Source organism: Elephantulus edwardii, unplaced genomic scaffold (genome assembly GCF_000299155.1).
Source record: "Elephantulus edwardii isolate Elephantulus edwardi_28Jun2011 unplaced genomic scaffold, EleEdw1.0 scaffold00342, whole genome shotgun sequence".
In the NCBI taxonomy this organism is placed as follows: domain Eukaryota; kingdom Metazoa; phylum Chordata; class Mammalia; order Macroscelidea; family Macroscelididae; genus Elephantulus; species Elephantulus edwardii.
This window is the reverse complement of record NW_006400092.1, coordinates 565180-581898: the sequence shown is the minus strand read 5'-3', so window position 1 is coordinate 581898 and position 16719 is coordinate 565180. Positions and strand designations below refer to the sequence as shown.

The following is a 16719-nucleotide window of genomic DNA, read 5'->3' as shown; positions in this document are numbered from 1 at the left end:
TGATGTGGAACACTGTGCCTTCCCTCAGTCTTCACCCCATTTAACCACAACCTCCATTACTCTAAAAATGAAAGCAATAATACTGTTAATTATCTTTCATTGATAGAATCAAAGAGTAATCATTTAAAACAGGAGAGAAACTTTTCAGAGTAAAGATCATGGCCTATACCTGTGTGACGAACCGCTCACAGATTTCATTGTCTTCCCCACAGTTGGTGGAGGAGTAAAATTTTCTGCACACCTGGATTTGGGCTTTCCCTTGCACAGGTTGGCCAAAGGTATACCTAGCAAGAGAGAGGATGCTTGTGATTACAGATGGACCATACCATAACAATGTTCTATGGCCTCCTTTAAAAAGAAATTCTTTGAAATCCCTAAACCATGTACTGCCATTTCGCATAATTCAGCTGGCAGCTCTCCTATCTTGATACTATTTCCTCATAGAATTTAGATTAAATTGGACATTTGATCTGGTTTTCTTCTTTTTTTAAAAGGAAATTAAAAATAAAGTTTTGCTGTGTAGTGTCCAGTCAGACCAGATCCATAGTCAACCCCTCCAGTGGGATTTCAGAGACAGTCAATCACACAGGAGGAGACCGCCCATCTTTCATCTATACAGCAGCTGGTGAATTTGAACCATGTACATTTGAGTGTGAATTGCAGTTCCTTGCCACTAAGCTACTAGAGTGCCCTCAAAGTAAAGTAGAATCTAAAATAATGTAGTATGTCAGATTTAAAGCATAATAATTAGACAGAACTAAATCTTACCAAAGTATTTTAAAAACTGGTTATGTTGCTTTCTTTTCTGTGACAGAAATACATAAGCATAAAAAAAAACCACTGGAAAATTCAGAATCATGTAGTATTCTGAAGTTAATTTATTTTTAAAAGATTCTTATTTTACCACTCAATACATATAAAAGGTCAGGCCTGTGTTTACCAAAACCATAACATATCAGTAAAGCCAAGCCAAACCAAACTCACTGCTGTTGGGACTGTTTTTGACTCATAGCAATCTTCAATTAGGTTTCTATTAGTCTTTACAGGAGAAGGCTGTCTATCTTTTCCTGTCAGAGTTGCTGATGAATTTGAAACAAAAAGTAGGGTTAAGGTATCAGGGCTTAAATAAATACATTTTTTTTCTAAATTCATACATAATTGTCTTGGTTATCCAGTGTTAATTAAAACAGAAATACCGTAAGTAGATTGTCGTTATTGTTGTTATGTGGCGTGGAATCATTTGCGACTCATAGCGAGCCTATGTACAATAGCCCTAAACCCTGCTCTATCCTGTGCCAATCGCATTGCCTCTGACACAAATGCTTTTGCATAATCAATAAAACACAGATAGACATTCTTCTGGTATTCTCTGCTTTCAGCTAAGATCCATCTAACATCAGCTACAATATCCCTAGTACCATGACCCCTTCTAAACCCAGCCTGGACTTCTGGCAGTTCTCTGTTGATGTACTGTTCCAGTCATTTTTGGATAATCTTCAGTAGAATCTTGCTTGCATGTGAAATCAATGATATTGTTCTGTAGTTTCCACACTCAGTTGGGTCACCCTTCTTTGGGATGGAACAAATATAGATCTCTTCCAGTCAGTTGGCCAAGTGGTTGTTCTCCAGATTTCTTGGCACAACTTGGTGAGCACGTCCAGGGCAGCATCTGTTAGCTGAAATATGTCAATTGGTATACCATCTATTCCAGGGGCCTTATTTTTGGCTATTTCCTTCAAAGCAGCTTAAACTTCTTCCTTCATCACCATAGGTTCTTGCTCAAATGTTATTTCATTAAATTCTTCTGTATCTGCCAATTCCTTTCGATACAATGATTCAGTATATTCCTTCCATAAGTAGATTACCATAAAAAAATTAAATTCTTCCATAATTTTTTGTTGTTGTTGTTTAGCACCTTCAAGTTAACTGTATGGGGGTGGGTGGTGAGAGAGAGAGGTAGACTTTGTGATTCTTTTGTCTTTTGGTGCTAACTGCACTGTTCAATACTTTCCACCTAATATCCTTTAATATTGCATCTTGACGCTTGAATTAGTTTTTTAGTTCTTTCAACTTGAGAAATGCCGAGCCATTTCTTCCTTTTGAATTTTTTTCTAGCTCTTTGCACTTTCTAATATCATACTTTGCTTTGTCTTCTTAAGCTGTCTTTTGAAATCTTTAGACCATCTCTTTTATCATTTCTTCCCTTTGGTTTGGTCTCTGGACATACTACTACAATTTTCAAAGACTAAATCCAAACTAAAGATGTCAGCTCTAAGGAAAAGACTTTTTCTCTCTGTTGACTCTTAGGTAAAATCTTTGCCTCCTTTTAGCATCTGTGGGACTAGTGTTCCACTGAGATTTCCATATATTTTTACATCAATCTGACCCTTGATATAGGACGTTCTTGGTATAGGAACTCCAGGTCCCTGAGAACTTGTACGACCCCTAGCTCTTTTTTCTGGTGCTAGTCAGGGTTCCTCTGCTTTCTGATTGCTTGTTTAATCACTTCTAAAAAATATCAAAGGAAATAACTCAAAATACAATTTAATACTATAGATTATATCATGACTTATTAACATAATTGCTTCTAAAGGACTAGCCAAGTTGATACATATTTTGAGGATAAAATACGGAATTCATTTCACTCTTTGTCCCTCAAAAAATTCATGTAATACATTCCATCATCTCATCCTCAAAGTTTTAAATAAATTATAAGTCCAGCATCTTTCTGGGCCAAACTTTTCCTCATCTGTGAGCCTGTGAAATCTAGAAAAGATAATCAATATCTTCAGTATCTTCTAGTGTAACTTACTGCCTCTGAAAACCCACTGGAAGTTCAGCTATGAATCAGTTTGCACTTCAAGGTACATAATAACAATTCTAATAATAAGATTAGGCTTTACAAATACATAGGGCAATTGTGTCAGATAACAAAATAAAAGAAAATGGCATAATACTGAGTATCAGACCTAGTGGACATTTTAACTTCCGGGATCCATGTCATAATTTTTAAATATGCCATTGTTGTTATGTGCCATCAAGTCAACTGCAACTCATAGCTCTACTATGCTGTCCCTTGACTCTGCCAAACAGAGGTAGTTCTCTGTTGATGTACTGTTCCAAGTTTTTTTTTTATAATATTCAGCATAATTTTGCTTGCATAAGATATTAGTTATATCATTCTATATTTGCCACACTCTGCTGGATCACCTTTTTTTGAAATGGAAACAAATATGGATCTCTCTTCCAGTCAGTTGTTGGCCAGGTAGTTGTTCTCCAGATTTCTTGCCACAACTTGGTGAGCCTTTCCAGGGCTGCACCTGTTTGTTTAAATATGTCAGTTGGTATTCCATCAATTGCTGGGGACTTGCTTTTTACCAATTCCTTCAGAGTAGCTAGAACTTCTTCCTCCATCACCTTTGCTTCTTGAACACAGCTTTTTTCATGAGATACTTTTGTATTGACCAGTTCTTTTTCAGTACAGTGACTCTGTACCTCTTCCATCTTCTTTTGGTGATTCCTGAATCATTTAATATTCTGCCTATAGTATCCTATTGCAACTCAAGGCTTGAATTTGTTCTTTAGTTCATTTAGCTTAAGAAATGCTGAGCTAGTTCAACCCTCTTTATTTTCTTAGTCTAGCTCTTTGCACATTTTATTATAATACTTTGTTTTGTCTTCTGTAGATGTCCTTTGTAATCTTCTATCCAGCTCCTTAACTTGCTGATTTCTTCCCTTTGCTTTGGTTTTTCAGCCTTTGTTGTTGTTGTTGTTATGTGCCATTGAGTCACCTGTGACTCACAGCAGCTGTATGTACAACAGCCCTAAACCCTGCTCTATCCTGTGCCAATCTTATTGTCTCTGACACAACTACCCCCATTACCCCAGTCACTGAATCAATCCCTCACACCAAGGGTCTTCCATTCTCACACTGTCCCTCCACCCTCCTAAGCATGATGACCCTCTCCAAGGACTGATCCCGCCTTGCAACATATCCAAACTATGTCAGATGGAGCTTCAGAATCGCTACGTCCAAGGAGCAGTCTGACTTCACCCTCTCCAGGACAAACTTGCTTGTTCTCCTAGAAGTCCATGGTATATTCAATATGCTTATCCAGCACCACAGCTCAAAGGCATCAATTCTCCTCCTATCATCCCTAGTCATTGTCCAGCTTTCTGATGCATAGCTAGTAATTGCCTGTTTCAGGTGCACTTTAGACTCCAGACTGACATTGTTACTTTGGAGAGGTCTCTGACAGCAGACTTTCACCAATACAATTAGTCATTTAATTTCCTAGCTGGAGGAACTCAGGACATTGAGGCAGGAAGCTGGTCAGTGCTGCCTGTGCTGCTCTCACTGTTATTTGGGGGAAAAACTGCTGCCTGGCTTGATTACATGGGACCCCTTAACTCAGTCAACAGGGAGATCCTGGACACCTCAGAGAAACTGGAGCCTTTATTCATTGCTGGTGGGAGTATAAAATGGTGCAAATGCAACCACTATGGAAAGCAATATGGTGCTTTCTCAAAAAGTTGGAAATAGAAATACCATTTGAACCAGGAATTCCACTACTGGGAATATACCCTAAAGAAACCAGAACTGCCACCCAAGCAGATATATGCACACTCATGTTCATTGTGGCTTTGTTTACAATAGCAAAGAGTTGGAAACAACCCAAGTGCTCATCAAAAAACTAATGGCTAGAGAAGCTGTCGTATATTCACATAATGGAATACTATGCTACATTGAAAAACAAGGAACTTATGAAATATTGCACAAAATGGGTGAGCCTGGAGGACATTATGCTGAGTGAAATATCTCAGTGACAATAGATACTGCATAGTGTCACTGTTGTAAAGTGGGAATGAAATCGGAGTTGGGGGAAAACTTAGTGTGGATAAATAATACATACTGCATTGAAACAGATGAGGGAGAGTACTATTTAAGAGGAATGTGATATTAGGTATTATTGTCATGACAAGAGTCCAGAACACACCCTGCATAGTGGAGTAGACTGGGTGGGGAGATTGTATAACAGTGAAAGAATTTATTTTTCTTTAACTTGTCAAAGAGAAAAGTGAACTGGGGGACAGGGAGGGATGTGGAGGAATGGGCAGGGAGGAACGTGTGCAACAATAAATGAATGTAAAATAAAATAAATAATTTTTTTTTAAATGAAAAAAAAATCTTGGCTGCTGGTACCAAGAGTATTGATAGTAGAGCCAAGTAAACTGAAGTTGTTTATAATCTCAATCTCTTCACCATTAATCACTGTGCTGACAATCAAGAATATCCTTCAGGAAGAATGCAAAAAAGTCATTGTAAAGATAGAGGAGAAAGAAAAGACCAAGATGGAAGTTAAAAAAAAAAAAAACAAACACCACAAAAAAACTCCCTCTGAGTATTATACTAGAGCACCAAGAAGACAAAAAAAGGAACGAAATCAAGATGTTAAGGAGTTGAACAGAAAATTCCAAAGGGCAGTTTGGGAAGACAAAGAAAAGTATTACAATGAAATATGCAAGGAGCTGAAGTTAGAAAATCAAAAGGGCCCAATTCACTCAGCATTTCTTAAGCTCAAGGAAGTGAAGAACAAATTCAAACCTCAAGTTTCAATACTTATGGATGCTTTGGGCAGAATATTAAATGATCCAGAAAGCATTAAAAGAAGATGGATAGTATACAGAGTCACTGCACCAAAAGGAATTGGCGGGCACAGAAGAATTTCATGAAACAAACATATGAGAATGAGCCTATGGTGATAAAGGAAGAAGTTTAAGCTGCTCTGAAAGAATTGGCAAAAAACAATGCCCCAGGAACTGATGGCATACTAATTGACATATTTCAACAAACAGATACTGCTCTGGATGTGCTCATCAAGTGTGCCAAGAAATCTGAATGACAACTTGGCATACTGACTGGAAGAGATCTATATTTGTTCCCATTCCAAAGAAAGGTGACACAACAGAGTGTGGAAATTATCAATCAATATCATTAATATCACATACAAGCAAGATTCTGCTGAAAATTATCCAGAACCTACTGGAACAGCACATCAATGGAGAATTTCCTGAAGTGCAAGCTGTGTTTAGAAGAGGCCGTGGTACTAGGGATAGTATAACTAATGTCAGGTGGATATTGGCTGAATTCTCAGTACCAGAGAAATGTTTATCTCTGTTTCATTGACTATGCAAAGACATTTGACTGTAGATCATAATAAATGGTGGCTGACTCTGAAAAGAGTGGGAATCCCAGAACACTTGATTGTCCTTATGTGAAACCTATACTTGGGCCAGGAAACAGTCATCAGAACAGAGAAAGGAAATACTACATGGTTCAAAATTGGGCAGGGTGTGCCCCAAGGATGTGTCCTATCTCCACATCTTCTTAATCTATATGCAAAACAGATTATCCAGGAGGATGAGTTCTATGAGGAGAAATGTGGCATCAGGATTAGAGATAGACTCATCAACAATCTGCATTATGCAGATGACACAATCTTGCTTGCTGAAACTGAGAAAGACCTGAAGCGCTTGCTGCAGAAGGTCAAGGATTGCAGCCTTCAATATGGATTGAAGCTCAACATCAAGAAAACAAAGATTCTCACCAATGGGACAATTGATAGCATCTCAGCCATTAAGCAGGTAAATTAGTTAGAGATATTAATTGCAGTAAAAATCCCTGTGTTTGTGTAGAGTTTTTCTAGTAAAGTCAATTTTGGATCTTGATTGTCTTCAAGTCTACATTGGTTATCCCATTATTTTAAACATCCATCATCTATGACTGGAATATACTTATAAAAGACAGTTGTGTGTGGGCAAAATATTTGAAGAAAATAAATACAAATGGAAGTTGACGGCCTTTTATTTTTAATATTTTCTTTATATTTTTCAAATATTTTACAGTGCTAACTCATTATTTTTCATTGTAGAAGTATGCATTAATACAATGTATAAAAGTATATCAAGCTCCATGATTAATTTCCTTTCTAATGTTTTCTGATTGGAAGCAGGAGTGGCATCCACTTCCCAAATAGCTTGCCTCTGGAAACTCTACAAACCTGGAGAAAGGATGAAAGTTATACAAGTGTCCAGGCCTTTCATTCAAAGGGTCACTACGAGTTGCCTATGACTCAATGGCACTTAACAACAACAACACAATGTTTTCTGAGATTACATTGATCTATAAGACAAGTGTCCTTAATAACTACTTACTTAGCACATGCAGTCACTTGGAACGCATCATCTGAAATAGTTATTGTTTTTGGTGCATTGATTATAACTTCGAAATTGGGCAAAACTGGAAAAAAGGAAAGAAAAATATATTTACTTCAGTTGTCATAATTACCTGTGAGCAAAGTTGAACAAGATTCATGTAGGGAAATATAGCTTCATGCACAATATTTTCCTATGTGTATATCTTTACAGGCCAAGTTCCAATGGTCCAAAATCATCCACAGTACCAGACTGCCCAGCATCTCAATTTTTTTTCCATTATCCATTAGTTTTCCCTCTTTATTTATTTATTATTCTCTTTTCTGTTCTCAAGATTTCACATTTTATTTATTTGCAATCATTCAGGCCCTTTAAGTATTAAGTTGAATTGAAAAAAGAGATATTTAAAAGTTGACTACTGGTCAATTTTATGAGATATTTAAAGTTGAGGTCCAGAGTTGAAAAGCAGGAATGATAAAGTTTAAAAAAAAAAAAATCAAGAAAGTAAGATAGCAGAGAACCAAAGCCAGCATCACCTACTTTTGCCTATGTCCAGCAAAACAGTTAGGTTGTTTTGGTTTATTTTTTTCCATTTCATTGAACTCTTTCTTTTCAGTCCTGTGAATTCTAAATCCTGGCTGGTGGATTGTAACCATGTTCTTTTGGATTGACAGTGCCAATCTTTAACCACTAAGCTACCAGAGCTCCCTTTATTATTGTTGGGCAACTATAAATAGCATAAATAGAGATTAGTTACCATATTCATTAACAGTAAATTGGTGGCTCACTGTCTTTTCTGATTTTTTCTTCACGATAATTGAATAATCTCCCAACATTGGTTCTTTAGTCAACTGGAATGAAAGCTGGGTAATATTTTGAGTAGAAGTCACATTTTGCCACTGAAAAATCCTATTGCCTTTAGGATCCTAGAAAAGAAATATATAAAAAAACAATCAGAGGTGACTTAAGGAGCATTATTTTTTCTCTGTCCTTTATGTGGTTAATGAAAGTAAAAAGGGCCCTAATATTTTACATCAATTATCTCAAATTGGAAAACGTTATAGTTTCTGTATCTTAATTAATATTCCTCAAATTATGCAAATTTTATAATGTATCATTTTTAAGCCTAAAATATAAAGAAAAAATTGTAATAATTTTAACTTCATCTCTCTGAACCAGAGTTGAAAAATGAATGAGTTAAAAACTCAATATGGATGCAGTAGAAGGGCATGATAAAGTCACTTTAAAGTGAGTGGACACACCAAGAGGTGCATCAAGGTATTAATTTTCTAACAAATACTTATAGAGATTGACACTGTATAAATTTCAAGTAGGGAGCTCTGGTGGCTAAGTGGTAAGGAGTTGCACTGCCATACTATTCAGGTTGAAGGCATGCTGTTCAAATCTGTCGGCTGTTCCACAGGAAAAAGATGGGCAGTCTCCTTCTCTGAGATTTATAGACAATAAAAATACACAAAAAAGGGTCAGCTTTGAGTCAGTTCTGACTCAATGGTGCACAACAATGAGAAGCTTCACCTGGTTTATATATAAATTGGTTACACAGGCAAAAGCTGATCAGTAGAAATTCTGTAGTAAGAAAGGGTTGATATCATTCCCTTTTCAATTTATTTCAGCATATTGATTTGTATTACAACTTACATGAGCTCATTCAATACATATATTGCTATAATTTAGCTACAATTAGACACACATCACTATTTAGATAAAAAATTTAAATTATATATTTGGGGAAAACAGAACTCTTACCTGAATTATAATTAAAGGATACTGGAAAGGAGGAGGGAAAAAAATGCTGGTTAATAGAATGCAATAGAATATTCTTTTTTTGCTGAATATAGTACTATAAAGATGATATGGTTTCTTAAGTATTGAAACCTAATCCTCACTTTCCCAGAGGACAGGATTTCTATATCCAAAGATACCAAGAAAACCCAAAAGGTAACCAAGATCTTCTGGGAAGGGGGAAGTGGGTCCCTTGAAATCGATTTTCACTATACTTAATGAAAAAAACCTAAAGATGTATAACTCTATAAATTAAGGTTTTACACTTTAATTTTAGCATTGAGGTACAGCTATATACAATTCCATGTTATGTTAGAATCTATTTTAACACATACAGAAACCTTCCTGAAAACACTCTGAATAGCAATGGATTTGTTTAATTAATTTGTTTAAAATTCATTGAGCCATTAGAAACTGTTGAGTTTACCAAATCTGCAACAGGCTTGAACTTAATATCCAATGTCACGACACGAAATAGAACTGAAAAATAAAGAAGAGAGACAATATTTCTCACTGTCACTTTTCTCTCTCCAACCTGATTATAAATACAAAAAGAAACTGTCTTTCCCAAAAAAAAAAAAAAAAAAAAAAAAAAAAAAAGAGAAACTGTCTTTCAAGCTATCATAGAACAGAGAGAGCTGTCATGACCTCTTCTATAGGGCCCAGCCCATTACTAACTGCAAAGTGACATCTCTCTGGCAGACTGATTCCACCAGCTATTTCACAAAGAGAGAGGCAATCTCCTCCCATGTGATTTACAGTCTCAGAAGCCCCATGGAGGGACAGTTAGAGTCAGTTCCAACTTGATGGCAATGCATTTTTTAGTTTATTTGGGTGGTTTTTTGGGGTTTGTGAGTGTGTGTATCGTGTTCTGTTTTGTTTTTAATCATAGAATACTGCTCTCCCTCTTGTTTTTATTTTAATCCTTTGATCTTTTTGTTTCATTTGTAAAAAACTTTTCTGTGTACCCATTATTTCTCAGCTCATGATACTATGTTTTTCTATAGTTGACGCTAGCTGTGCCTAACATAAAATTATGTCAGAGAGGTTGGTGACAGAGTTAGTCATAAAAAGATAAGTTCACTTATGTATGGTAGGAGAGAGCATAATTTTCCTGGAAAAAAAATGTCTATGTCAGGGAATAGTAACTTAATTTGAGCAGAATACCATGAAAACCATTTCAGATGGAATTTTATCCATATTAGTTATCTTAACACTTTAATAAATTCAAAGAAGAGAATATAAGGCAGAAAGACTGTCACTATAAGAATTCTACTCTCATTTTATTTTTTTCAAAAAAGAAATAACAAAAAATCCAATCCAAACTCATAGCTGATCCTCCGTCCAGTGGATTTTCAGAGGCTATAATATGCTTGTCTTTGAGTTGGCAATGAAACTCCTTAACTACTAGGACGCCAGAGTTCAATTGTTATTGTTGACTGTCATCGAGTCAAGCACAACTCATAGCAACCCTAGGAACAAAAGGCCTGAAGCCTTTCTATAACTATCGACATTTATTAAAGTTCATAGAGTTTCTAGAGGTGTCTTGTTTAGGAATTGGATGTCACTCCTGCTTTCAAATTGAGTACATTAGAAACATATGATTCTAGCACAAGTGTGGATGACTAAGGAATATTCCCTTTTTATAGGTCTCAATACAGTTTTCTCTCTTTATTTTGCTCATAGAGATGTTTCTGAAGCAATTAACAATAATGACTCTGAAGGGCAAGGAGGTTAAGATAGAACACAGTGGGATTTGTAAAAGCACATTCTGTATTACAATATACTTTTTTTTCTTCATAATTTTAATGAGCATTTACAGAGATTTTGGATTTCTGTTCATTCATTGCTGCACTTCTCTCCCCGCCCAGCCCTCCCCCCACCCCCAAGATCGCTCCTCTCTTTCAAAAGTAAAAGAAACACTCCCTCCCTGGGACACAATCTCCCCACACCCCTCCCGCTGCCCCAAGTACATTCCACTATGCAACCTTAATTGTGGACTCTTGTGATAACCATAATACCCTATCTTACATTGCTTTTAAATTATTCACTCCCTCATCTGTTTCAAGGAAACAAAATATTTGATGTCACACCAGGTTAGGTAAAGCTCTTTAAAATCTTGATTAGCAGTGATTCATAGAAGATAAAGGGAAACCTCCAGCCTCACTTTCTTCTTGCAATTGTGTGCAATTTTGGAACTATTCATATATGTATGGTGTGTTCACAAAGGGGTGTCATGCTTACAAAAGGCTTTCAAATGTTACTCCAAGTTTCTTGACCTTTCTCTGCATGCCTATTTAATGAGGTTCCCACCATCTTACCCTGTGTTTTCACTGCATACATAGAAAGCTAACAGGAAGGTTAGAAAAAAGGTGAAGAACAAATCCCTCATAACAGCTTTTCAGTCTCTGACAGCAAAACTTAGAAAGAAAAAGGAATTGAAAAATAAAGGAGCAGAGTCAAAACAGTATGAAGAAAATGAACAGAATTCAATTACATCCCTCAAAGGCCACTTATATAATGATGCAGAGTGAAAACTGTATTAACGATCCCCCATGATCAGATAAACCAAATAGTTGTAGGAGGATTAAGGATGTAATATAACCCTCCTTAATTCTGTGATAGCTCTAATCAAGGGGAGTTTCTCTGGGGTGTGGCCTGTAATATCTTTTATTTCACCAAACATAAAAAGAGAAGAAAGCTCGGAGAGCTAAGACGCAGGGAGATCTCCAGGGAATACCAGGAGTACAACTACTGAAGGAAACAAGGGCTTTCCTCCATAGTTGAGGCCGAGAAAACCTTTCCCTAAGAGCTACTGCCCTGAGTCTGGACTTCAAGCCTTCAAAATTGTAAGAGAATACTTTTCTATTTATTAAAACCATCCATTTGTGGTGTCTCTGATATAGTAATGTTAGATAATCAAGACAGTTGGGCATCCTGCAGATGAGGAAATTAAAGGCCATTGAAATGGAAGCAAGAGGTTTAATTAACTTGCCTGACTGGTAAAGAATGAAGGCAAACAGTATGAGTCCAGATGCAAACCAAAGAGTTTTACTCCACGTCTGTGCTTTTGCAACTTTTATATTATGCAAACCTGTTACAAGAGTTTAGTAATAGTGAAAGTGGCTTACAAAACTTTGAGAAGTATTCACTTGGTGGCCTAATCAGTAAGGATTTGGTTTGCCAGCCGAAAAGCAGAAGGTTCAAATCCACCAGCTACTCTGAGAGAAAAAGATGGGAAATCTCTCATGCAGTTTGTTTTCAGGTACTGTTGAGTCAAGTACAACTCATAGCAATCCATTAGAGTCAGCTATGATATGTTACTGATTTGATGGAAAGGAGAAAGAAAGGATCCTATAATGATAAGGATAAATTTGGGCATGTTGCAAGGAAAGTGGAGGGACAATGCAAGAGAGGAAGTCCCTTGAGGAGATGAATTGATTCCGTGACTGGAGTAATGAGGTATGTGTGTCAGAGACCATAAGTTTGACTCAGAATAGATCAGGGTTCAGAGCTGTTGTACATAGGGTTGCTATGAGTCGCAAGTGAATTGAAGGCACATAACAAGAGCAACAACAATATAAAGTCAAAGAATGTGCTCCTATAATCCACTTTATATTCACTCACCCTTCTCTCCTTGTTTATAGATGGGTTTATCTGTCTGCACAAAGGTAACAGTCTCTTCTGAAGTGATGGCCACAGATCTCCTCTCAAAAATGCTGTGAGTATCTCCCTTAGCCAACAATGTCACAAAAGCCAATTGTTCAGAGGATTTATGAGAGATCTGTTTATGGGGACAGCAAAATGGAAAAATCCTTTTAGATGGTAAGATCATAAATATCTTAATTTGTCTTCTCAAACCCATTATCTCTTAAATAGACAACAATCCCATTATCTCTTAAACAGATAACAGACCCATTATCTCTTAAATGGGCCACAATCACTTGTTACAACTCCTTTATTTAGCATGAGAATACTTCTAATGACTTTATTTTTATGTCCTTTAGTTTTCTATTTACTTTTATCCAAATTCCCTTTCCTCATGAAACATTCCTACTATTTAAAATATGGTGATTATATCTTGCAGCCATTCCCTACTTTGGAAGAATAGCAATATTTTACAGTTTTTGCTGCATATGTAAATTTTACATTTCTTTTTTTTTTTAATTGAGTAAAAGTTTAGAGAAAAATTGGCTTTTCATTCATTCATGTGTATATATGTCCTCCCCACCCCTTTCTCAATTCACTTTGTAATGCGCATCTTGTTCCAGATATACATGTCAAATATATAATGTCTAATCACCCATTCTTTTAACTAATTCTTTCCTTCACCTATTCCAATGAAATATTCCTTATCTATTCATCACCCCAACCCAAGTCCATCCTATTTTTATAGCAGTGGTCTAGTTGTCTTTTGGTAACAGATATATTTCATTCAGCATCATTTCTTTGAAGAAATGCTCAAAATCCCTAGTTATTAGAGAGATGCAAATCAAAACAAGAATGAGATGTCATTTTGCCCCAGCAATAATAGCAAAGCGAAACAGGATAGCAGACAAATACTGGCTAAGGTGTGGAGAGATTTGAACTCTCCTACACTGCTGGTGGGTGTGTAAAATGGTAGACTTTACTTATTTCTTGACCCTTGAGAAATCTCTAATTTTTGCTCAACTTCCCACACTTCAAATATCAAGAATCAATTTCTCTCTAAAAATAAATTTTAGATACTTATTTCACCTTTTTATCTCAAATTGTGAAATGGCAAATTCAGTGCCTTACCTGGAAATTTGCACAAGTATAAAAATTCTTTTCCTCCACAAACTGATCAAAAAGAGTGGTATTGACGCCATCATATTCTAAGATAACACTCAAAGATACAGATTCATTAAGGTTTAAAAGATGGACACAAGTTTTTTCTGTAGAATGTCTCTGTATCACAGAAGAGATCCATAGGATATACTGCCTATGAGAAGAAAATAACCAACATCCTAAACAAGTGTAGGAAAAATGGAGACCAGTCATTTAAATACACAGTTTAGAGCATTGATATATTCTGACATATTCACACATTTCCTAGTTAAGCTTATAAGGAAGTTGGCTATGCAGAGAGCAAAGATGTCAATTCCTTTCATCCACTTGTCTGAATGTTTTAAGATATATTAGCACTTAAGACTCAGAAGTTCAAACGGTGAAATAGAGTAAAATTCTAACAAAGAATACATTAAATGAGATCACTTTCATATAAATGAAGAGAACAATATTCCCTTACGGTTCTGAAGTAACAGCAGTAGTGAAGTGAAGCACAAAAGTGCTCAGAAAGATGATCAGCATCCTTTTAACCCACTGCCCACACAAGGAAGACTTCAAAATTGTTGTCTGTTATTAGCAGTCAGCTATCTTAACTCTCCACTCTCTTTTCTTCCTTCTGTTTTGTCTTTCTCTATATACTCTTGTTTTTATAGTCACTTGCAAGAAGGATCAGTTCCTTTTTTGGAGCAAGTGTTATGGGACCCACCAATCACATTCAGATGACCTCGGCAGGAGGTGTCATTTTATACTTAACTTCCTACTTAAGATCTCTGGACTCTGCTGTGTTTTAGAATCAGCAGCAAAAGTTGGACAGGGAAAAAGGAGAAAAACAAAGAAAGCAGTTGTGTGACATTCAAGATTTTATTTGACCAACCTATTTCGCTTAGTTGATTGCATCACTCAGAAGGACAAAAGGAGTTTCAAAAGCTATTAATACTTATCAATTAGCAGTTGAAAGGAAAATATCTCTCCAAGAACCTGTTTGCATTTTATTTCCCTTCAATATATTTTTTAGGCTTTTGAACACAGCAGCATTCCGGACATAGTCAAAACACAATACAAACAAATATCACAACATAAGATCAGTTTACAAATCATTGAAACTGGTGTTATTTCTTGTAATTTTATAATACAGAATACAATATCAAAACTATCAACACACCTTAGTGGCATTCACTTTACCATGTTCCATATTGTTTTATACACAAAAAATGAGAAAAAGAAACGGTTAACATAAGTATATACTAGATACTTCTTGGCAGAAAAAAAAGGGGCATTTTCATAATTTGGATTGCAAAAAGGCAAACAATGAATCATGCCAAAGAAACCAGCAAGCCCTGTCAGAGTCTTCATTGTATCCCTTGTTCCATTTGTTTTGTTTTGTTCTTTTTCAAAAACATTGTTTTTATTTCAAATTTTGATTTCATTAATGTACAAAGCTCGAGGATTGTTACATTCAAGAACCATTTCTAATACTACAAAGTGGTAATTTTATCTTATTTTCACTTCCTATACTGTCAGAATGGCAATATTGTATGATTTTGCTGAAGGTATAAACTCATCACTCATTTCTTGAGTTCTAGGACAGTCCCTAGTTGGCGTCAGTCTTCTTTTTTTTTTTAATAATGTCTTGATTCAGTAAGTATTAGGTTCCCATCATATCCAAAGCGAAGTACAAAAACCATCACACAAAGTAAGTGCTCCTGTGTTCATTAAGTCTGAACTGATTCTTAACTAAAATTAAGGATTGAGTATCTGACACTGAAAATTGCACAGGAGTAGATTTCCTATTTTTCCCCCATAGAGCTGGGGATATTTTGACCACCAGAGCCCTGTGGCTTTTGAATTATCAGCACAATTGCAAACAGACCATGTCCCCAGCCACTAGGATTCATGAAAAGTACTTGCTTTTTGTGAGTTTGTAATGCAGTAGATTCATGCACAATCATATATAAACAACTCATGAATAAAAGATGAAATAGATTGTTGAGTAAGTATGTAATCCCCAAAAGATCCTGTAACTTTGGTCAAGGGAAGCAGATTGAGTCAGTGATATAAAATCTTCTTGAAAATGTATAGCCAACAAACAGGTAAAATCTATGGAAATATAAATAGTAAATCAGACAATAAAATTTTCTTATCTTTAGCTTAATAATAAAAGTTTGCAAAAATTCATTGTGCTAGACTTATTAGAGCTATGTGTGGCAGCCAACTTGTGGTCTTGTAACAGCAAAGAAGAAAGAATCTCTAATTATATAGACAAACCTCAAGCCAAACTCATGATCATCAAGTCACTTCTGATTCTTGGGAACATTAAACTGGGTTTCTGAGAACTATACAACTAGTCCAAAGACTACGTAAAGGTGTTCTAAGTTACCAACCACTCTGTGGGAGAAAGATGGGCAATCTCTTCCTGTTGAATCTAGTCTCAGAAACCTGACAAGATAACTATGCATCCACAGCCACTCAATGGCTGTTGTATTTCTTCAGCAGAGTGACTGGTGTATTGAAATCACTGACTTCAACCTCAACACATAACACACAACAATGAAAATAGTGAGATACTGTTTCAGACATGGCCTGAAGAAGAGGAAGAAGGTGAGATTGCTACTAATTATGAATGCTACTGCAATTATATAAGACAAAGAACAAAAAGTAAGTAAATACCTGGAGTGATGATTTATGTTTGGGATTTATTAAGCTTGAAGTGACCATAGTACAACAAAGAATTGATAGCCAGTAGACAGACAAAATTAAAAAAAAAAATCAATCTATCACATTGGAAAAAGTCAGAGATATGAATGTAGACTTGGGAATCATTATTTCAGAACTCTGATGGTATAGCACTGCAATCCAAAAGCCAAGCCTCCCTGGCTGGTCCTTTCACCCAGG

The 16719-nt window shown here is 36.0% G+C and overlaps 1 protein-coding gene across 1 annotated transcript in view; it reads right to left on the bottom strand.

Moving 5' to 3' along the window:
• LOC102852896 (ovostatin homolog 2-like) overlaps positions 1–14349 on the bottom strand; it is a 75453-nt gene extending 61104 nt beyond the window's left edge. Inside the window, 8 exon segments of the mRNA XM_006901756.1 lie at positions 170–284; positions 7216–7300; positions 7973–8141; positions 8983–9003; positions 9446–9498; positions 12646–12802; positions 13798–13981; positions 14288–14349. Coding sequence (XP_006901818.1) covers positions 170–284; positions 7216–7300; positions 7973–8141; positions 8983–9003; positions 9446–9498; positions 12646–12802; positions 13798–13981; positions 14288–14349 — 846 coding nt within the window.
• Positions 14350–16719: the final 2370 nt, after the last annotated feature.